Below are 7,965 nucleotides of genomic sequence, written 5' to 3' on the forward strand. Positions count from 1 at the left end.
GGGCGGTACCGCCCACGTTGAGAACCGCTAGGTTAGAACAAGAAGGCATTTAAATTTTAATCCCCTTTAGACTTGAGTGCCACCATTGATCACAGCAACATTGTGCTTCTTTTATCATCTTGGGTCGGAATTATGGATTCTACTTTAAATTTATTTTGCTAATTGTGTCCCAAACAAAATCTTTAGCATTGATTTTGTTCGTAACATCCTTAGGACCACAGTTGAATTGTACTTTATGCCAGGGATTAGTCATTGGCCCTCTTTTATTCTGAATTTATGTATGTTATCATTTAAATGCAGGTGACTGACTGTATAAGTACTGTTTTGCTTGAACTCAAAGCTTACTAGAAGAAATGAAGTCAGATCAGACTAGATTAAACCAACCTTGAGCCAGGTTAGGTCCAAATTCAGTCTTCAGTGGTAAATACATCAGTAGCATATGTAGATTGGTAGCTTCTAGCACATGTTCCTGAGTTCCTGCCATCACCTTTAATTTATAATAGAGAGTATCTCTTTTTTATGTACTTCTCTCTCAACAGGTTTAAATCAAAGTTAATTTGTGTGTTTTCACCCTGCAAATTATAGTGCCAAAATCTCTCCTTAGTTTTAACAGAAGAAATACTAACAGTAACCGTACAACAGTCAGAGAACCATGACTTACATGGTGTAGATCAAGAATATTTAAATAAACCAGTGGCAGCTGTTTGAGACTAGCAGACAAGTGTAGCTCAGGTCTCAGTCCACAGTTTTCTGTGAATTGCTATATTTTATTACCAATAAATAACCTGCACAGCATTACCCAGACTGCACTAAAGGGGTTTATTTAAAAGACATTTTAGTCCAAGAGTAACTCCTACTGAAATAAGGAAGAGTAGCTTGAAATCTTGTGATATTGCTAACAAAAATGAGTTTTATGTTCCAGATCTGTCCATGCAGCTGAACCTCTTCATGTTTGAGTACAATGGCCGCAGTGGCTACCGACTGAAACCAGAGTTCATGAGGCGTCATGACAAACACTTTGACCCTTTCACAGAAAACACAGTGGACGGCATTGTAGCTAATACTCTCTCTGTGAAGGTACATAAACTCCTTCTCATACTGTAACAGCTCATAATGATGACATCCAGCATGTTCACTTAAAGGTGCTGTTGTCCCTAAATATGTTCTTAGAATCAGAGTCAGCCTTTATTTTCATTGTGCAAAACCACAACAAAATTTGTTTCAGTACAGCCCATCTAAAGAACACCAAAGGACCAAAAAAAAAAAAAAAAAAGAACAGCAGCAGACGTGGGTAGAGAGGTGCCTGAGTCTGCAGCCGTCACGGGAGGCGTTGCCTTTCATTCCAGAATAAAATAATAACATGAGGGTAGGCTGTTCTATCTGATTATGAGGAGGAATTATTTGTCTGTAGATGAGGAGTCTTAATTTGTTAGTTTATGATGGTGTTAACTTTTCTGGTTTTTGCTGTGGATGTTCTGCAGTCTCTATGTGGATAGAGATATCTCTATATCTCCAGTCTTGGCCAGGATTCTCTTGCAAAAGACATTTTTAATCTCAATGGAATTTTCCTGGTGAAATAAAGGTTAAATACATAAAAGCACACATCCATTTAAAACTGCTCTTAAAACCACTATTGCATATCGCAGGTCATCTCAGGCCAGTTTCTGACTGAACGGAGGGTGGGTGTTTATGTGGAGGTGGAGATGTTCGGACTCCCCGCAGACACTAGGAGGAAAGCTCTGAAGACTAAAACCTCCCAGAACAACAACGCTGTCAATCCAGTGTGGGACGAAGAGCCCATCATCTTCAAGAAGGTGAGGGACGCCTAGAGGAACAAACGGCCTAGTTGAATCAAATGCCGCTTTCAGACAGATGACTCCTACTTTTGTGCAGGTTATACTTCCGACTCTGGCCTCTCTGAGAATTGCTGCGTTTGAGGAAGGAGGAAAGTTCATCGGCCATCGGATTATTCCAGTGTCTGCCATCAGACCAGGTCTGTATAGTCACAGTTAATCTGATTCAGATCTAAACTCATCTACTAATGCTGGTTATGGCATCAAAAAATACAAAAGGAAACAACTGATAATAGCTCTGAGCTGCAGCATTGTTCATTTCAACACTTTTTTTTTCCTTTTGCTGTCTGTAAACTCACAGATAGTCTTGGCATATTATTCAGACACTGACAGTCTTGCTAAAATAATCATCTTGGCTCTCACTCTGTTCAGAATCACATTGAGGCTTTAGAGAAACTATGCTGCTTTCATTAAATAAGTGTTGCTTGACTCGGTCTTAGCAGATGCAGCAGCAAATATATTACCCTGCCAGGTTTTATGTTATGTAACCTATTTTTCTTTCCTAATATTCTGAATGTACCTGAGTGAAGTTGGGCCACTCTCCCTTTTTGTACACATTTTTCAGATCATTAAACAAATTACATGATCACACAAAGACAAGATAAATAAAACCGTTTATTGTTTTTTATTATCTGTTTTTGAGTTATTCAGAGAGAGGTGTGCTTTGGATTATTGTTCTCCTGCATAACACAAGTGTGCTTTAGCTTAAATTAAAGAACTGATGGATGAGTATTCTTCATCAGGTTTTTTTCTAGAGAGCAGATTTCAGGGTTTTGTCAATCATTGTAAGCAGCAAAGCAGCACTAGACCTGCAAACTACAATCCTTGACTGTTGGAATGAAGATCATCTTTTTCTGACACGCTCTGTGTGACACGCTGAATACCTTCCAAAATGATCCACTTTTGGTAAATATGAGATGGACCATTGTGTTCTTTTTCGTCAACCACAGTCTCCCACCAGTAGCTTAATACTAATACTAAATACTTTTGACCTCCTCTAAAATCGCATTAACTGTCTATTTTAATAGTTCAAACAACAAATATACCTTCATGTAATATGGAAAACCATCTTAGCACTTCAGCACAAGCTAACATCCATTGTTTTCTCTATTTGGGCTACACCCAATTAGCACCAAGGAAAATAAATAGTGCTTCTGGATTGGCTGTTTTACAATTGTGTATTTTAGCTTCCCAAGCTGCATTTGCTTTAATGCATTTTATATATGCTCTACGAAAAAATCCACAAATATGTGGGTTTTAGTTGTCACATTCCACAGAAATATCAGCGAATCCTGAACCGTGAATATATGCCAGTGTCCACTGTACTTCTGTCAGACATATCCTACTTAAGTGATTTCGTGACTCTACTGGTCTGGGAGTGCTAGAGAAATTCAAATGACCTTTCAAAAAATTGTGGATGGTTAAAGCAAATAATTTTTTCCCAATGGCCCTGGTTTGTTTGGATAACTTTTTTCGCTTAATAATGAAATCGCCATTAGAAAACAGCATTTTAGGTTATCTTTGATGTCAAAGTTAGCTTGATGAGCTGAGACGTATAAGTGGGTCAACAATGTGGTGAATAATTTGGTCCATGTTTCCTCTGCAGGCTATCGCTACATCGGCTTGAGGAATGAGAAAAACCAGTCTCTGATTTTGCCTGCTGTGTTTGTCTACATTGAAGTCAAAGACTATGTCCCAGATACATTTGCAGGTAAAAACTCCTCAGAAATGTAATCTTTGGAAATGTATTGCAAGTAAAATGTATTAATTAACTTCTTTAATCCTGTCTGACTCTCTAGTCCTGACTTATGGTGATCCTTTATTATTGGAACTTTAAGTCGATCCAAATGTTATTGATTCTTTTTATCCACCTGCTTAGTGAGAGAGTTCTTTGACTGGTTAGGATGTGGAAGAAATCCTGGCAGCAGGTTCAAAAGTTCACCATTCTCATCTGTGAGACATGCTCTGATCCCTGTGATGGGCTAACGCTACGCTAGTCCTGGAGCTTGCTGGATATCCTTGGACTTAATGAATTCTGAATTCACCGCACAATAAGATGGAACATTCTTAGCACCAGTTTGTTTTATTTATTTATTTATTTATTTATTTATTTTACTTTAGGCCATTTTTATGTGAAGCATTGATGATTACAGACTTTCCCATGGATGCAATCATTGCTAACAATAGATGAAAAAAAAACTTTGTGTCACTGCTTGTTTATCACAAACAAATGATTCTATGTGTGATCAACTGCTAATAGGATTGCATAGCCTTTAGCTGTATAGAGCTTATTGCTCCAACAAGGTCTTCTCTTCATAGACTAATTTGGAAACATTCATTTTTGCACAAACCTCTCCAGTAATTTTTTTTTTCATAAATCATCAGTCATACTGCCATTTTTGGAACATCACATCGTAATGCCAGCTAAACAGATTTGTTGTAGTTTCCTAGGAACTTGTGGGCTTCACAGCTCGCTAGAGCCACCTGCTGGACATTTTTTTAATAGAAGGATTATTTGATTGCATATGGCGTGCAGCTTGTAAAGTTACACAGTTGCTAATTAAATAATTAGTTGGAAACTGTGACATTTTGTAATGAATGAATATATGACTTTGAAAAATGAATCTTCACTTTATCTTTTATGACAGGCTAAGTAACCCATATTATTGCTGTTAACTTTTGACTGTGTAACTTTACAGATGGCAACCCATAATTGTCAGTGTACTTATTCATTCTGCTGGAAGAAGGTTTCTTAGAACATTCCAGATCTCAGGACTATACACATGCTGTAAAATCTCAGATTATTTTTGGGTTGCTTTTGTTTTTTCAAAATGTTTTAAAGATAATGAAAAGGTTTGCACAGACTCGTGATAACTACAATTCAAATAAATAATCCTCAAAACATGTTCAAGTTTTGCCTTGAGAAGAATTAATGATCCAGGGTTATGGCTGTAAAAGTTCTGAGGTTCTAGTTCATCATCTTCATCATCTCTGACATCCAGCTGTGATCGTTTGTGTCCTCATTTTCCCTCCAGATGTGATCGAGGCTCTGTCCAACCCGATCCGGTATGTTAACCTCCTGGAGCAGAGAGCCAAACAGCTGGCAGCTCTGACCCTGGAGGACAGTGAGGAGGAGGCGCAGATCGAGGTACTGCTTCTTATTCCATCTATTGTTGTTTATTTATCTATTTACCTAGATTTTTTTTATGTAATTTGGTGACAACCATTTTTTTCTGATTTACAGGATGAGATGGACACGGGAGCAGAGCGGAAGAACGACCTGAAACCGACTCCGCTGGAAAATGGACTCAGTCCCACCTCAGGTCCAACGGGTCACACCCCCGTTGCTACGACACCAAAAGCCTCCGCAGCCCATCAGCAAGCAGCTACAACTGGTAGGAAAAAAAAACATCACAACTATGGTTTTAGTATTAATAAATGTAACAATAGATTTAATTGTCTTGCTCTTTTCACTTTACTCTTTCATTTTTGAATTTTAGAAGCAGCCAAACCAGCAGCAAAGACTGAAGATCTAGTTTTAAGTGTTTTAATAGGTGAGGTTTTCTTCATATATAAAATATATAAATCAATGAATCAACAACTGCTTTACAGTGCTGTAAAAAGTCATAGATTTGTATTGTTTTTGCTTGTTAAATATTAAAAATCAACAAATACTTAGATTAATAAAGTAATCTCAGTAAATACAAAAGGCAGTTTTTAATTGATTATTTTATTTATTAGGCAAAAAAGAAGTTATTCACACAATTGAGGAATGTTTACTCAAATAGGAAAGAAATCACTTAAATAGAACCTGTCTGACACCTTGAAGTAGGCTGAAAGATCTAAATAAAATCTGCATTTCAGACCCTGATTTAACCAAATTTTAAAAAATAAATAAATAAAACATTAGTTTTACATTTTTGAGTATTGGTAACTCTGTTGCTGTTTTTCCCTAATTGACCACAGTAGAGTTTTAGTCAGAAAACAATCAGGACATCAGTAGATTTTAAACTGTTTACTGTAGAACTGCATTGTGGGTACAGAATAAACATCAATTGCTGCACCCACATTATGAGTGGAGAGGAAATGGAGCTACTGGTACAAAATAAGAGCATGAAAATAAACGTCTGACTAGTTGAACAATTCCTAACAGTCAAAATGGTAAAACTTCAACACAGATGTTGAACTTTATTCAAATGAAAGTTTACAAAATTGCCAAATAAATTAACATTTAGAATTTTTCTGGAAAATGTAGGAGAAGCAAAGTGTGCTAAACATTTTCAAAATTAGCAAAAATGCCAAACAAAACAAACTGCAGGTTAACAAGTTAGCTTATTACCAGAAATTGCTCACCACACAAAATAGAATCATCATTTGAAAACTGTTTTTTTAATTTAATCTGGTTTCCAAATGAAAAGGAAATATACTTTTTAGCACAGTAATTAAGGTAACAGCAAAAACAAAATGTTTCTGCTTAACTATATCAAGTAATGTTCATATGTGAATGAAGTTTTTGTTTGTCTCTGTTTGGTTGCTGTGATTGTAAAATTGTCTGTTAACCCAAATTCAATCTTCTTACAATTTCATGTTTTTTGATGAGAACTGAATCTGATGACGTACTGACAGATATCCCAGCATGCACCTTGGATGCCCTGCAGCAGTCCAAGGTCTACCAGAAGGAGCAGCGGCGTCAGTTCAAGGAGCTGAAGGAGCTGGTGAGGAGGCACCAGAAGAAGACCTCAGAGCTCCTCCGAGACTTCAGCAACAAGTACAAGAAGACGGCCAGGCAGTGCAGCAAGAGCAGGTGAACAAAGCCAGAATAACAATACAACACAGTTAATCACTGCCACGTAAGGTACGGTGCTGCATAAATGTGGCATTTTAAGATGTGTAGTACATTGCAAAAGTATTCTGTCAAGTTATGAACAAACTTTGGTGAGTGTTTTGTGAGTTTTAGGGAAAGGTGATAATGCTTTGTGCATTTGCCAGGGCTTCATGTCCGGAGAGTCAGAGAGACGAGCGTCTGCAGCAGCTCAGGGATGAGCAGCAGCAGCTGCTGCTGGCTCTGAGGCAGGAGCAGTACTACAGCCAGAAGTACCTGCAGAGGGAGCACATCAAGATGGTAAGGTCTGACATCATCTGTGCCTCAGGTTGACAATGACTCAGCATGATTTTTTTCTATGATGAGAGTGAAGGGATGAGGATCTCTGTTTCCTTCAGCTTACAGAGCGGCTCACCAGTCTGGCTGAGGAGAGCCACAACTCCCACATGAAGAAGCTCAAAGACATCTGTGACAAGTAAGCAGAGCCAAACCGTCCATAAAATCAAAAGATGTACATGTTTATCTCTTTAATGATGCTGTCTGCGATATTAACAGATCTTCCCCTTCCAATCTAAATGTTTTGCTTTAGAACTGGAATGGACTAGGATTAGGACTAGGTTCGTCCTAGTCCAGACTGGGAAGGACTGGACTAGGATTAGGACTAGGTCCGTCCTAGTCCAGACTGGGAAGGACTGGACTAGGATTAGGACTAGGTCCGTCCTAGTCCAGACTGGGAAGGACTGGACTAGAAAGGGTTATTTTCTTTCTTCTTTCCTCCTTTTTTCCTTTATTCCTTCCTTCTTTGTTGTCTTCCTTCTGTCCTTTTGTCTTTCTTTCTTTCCTTCCTTTTTTGTTTTCTTTCCTCCCTCCATCCTTCCTTCCTTTTTTCAATTCTTCCTCCCTTCCACACATCATTCTTCCTTCCATCATTTATTCCTTCTTTTTTCTTCCTATTCTTGTCTTCATTCATACATTTATTAATTTTTCTTTTCTTACTTTGTTCTTTCCTCCTTCCTTTCCTCCTTCATTATTCCTCCCTTCTGTCTGTGATTCCTTATATTTTACTTTTCTTCCCTCTTTTTTTCCTTCCTTACTCTCAGTCTCTGTTTCTTTTCCATTTATGCTTCAGCCTGGCCACAGAACAAATATATGTCATAAATTCATCCTGAACGTTTTGATTTCTGCTAACTGGGACTGAACGGTTTGGGAATGTGCCTGGAAAACTCTGGAAGTTTGACATGAAAAAAAATCTACAGGAACCGTGTAAACCTACTTTTCCTCTTTTTGAAA

The 7,965-nt window shown here is 37.9% G+C and overlaps 1 protein-coding gene across 1 annotated transcript in view; it reads left to right on the forward strand.

Annotated features, from left to right (window-relative positions):
- The window catches only part of plcb1 (phospholipase C beta 1), a 64,111-nt gene that overhangs the window by 48,970 nt on the left and 7,176 nt on the right, over positions 1-7,965 (forward strand). The window contains exons 19-28 of the mRNA XM_015052835.1: positions 923-1,077; positions 1,647-1,814; positions 1,894-1,993; positions 3,460-3,564; positions 4,889-5,001; positions 5,098-5,248; positions 5,354-5,407; positions 6,480-6,657; positions 6,843-6,975; positions 7,074-7,150. Coding sequence (XP_014908321.1) covers positions 923-1,077; positions 1,647-1,814; positions 1,894-1,993; positions 3,460-3,564; positions 4,889-5,001; positions 5,098-5,248; positions 5,354-5,407; positions 6,480-6,657; positions 6,843-6,975; positions 7,074-7,150 — 1,234 coding nt within the window. The remainder of the gene's footprint in view (positions 1-922; positions 1,078-1,646; positions 1,815-1,893; positions 1,994-3,459; positions 3,565-4,888; positions 5,002-5,097; positions 5,249-5,353; positions 5,408-6,479; positions 6,658-6,842; positions 6,976-7,073; positions 7,151-7,965) is intronic.

Source organism: Poecilia latipinna, unplaced genomic scaffold (genome assembly GCF_001443285.1).
Source record: "Poecilia latipinna isolate Pla-1442-1.1 unplaced genomic scaffold, P_latipinna-1.0 Scaffold1138, whole genome shotgun sequence".
NCBI lineage: Eukaryota > Metazoa > Chordata > Actinopteri > Cyprinodontiformes > Poeciliidae > Poecilia > Poecilia latipinna.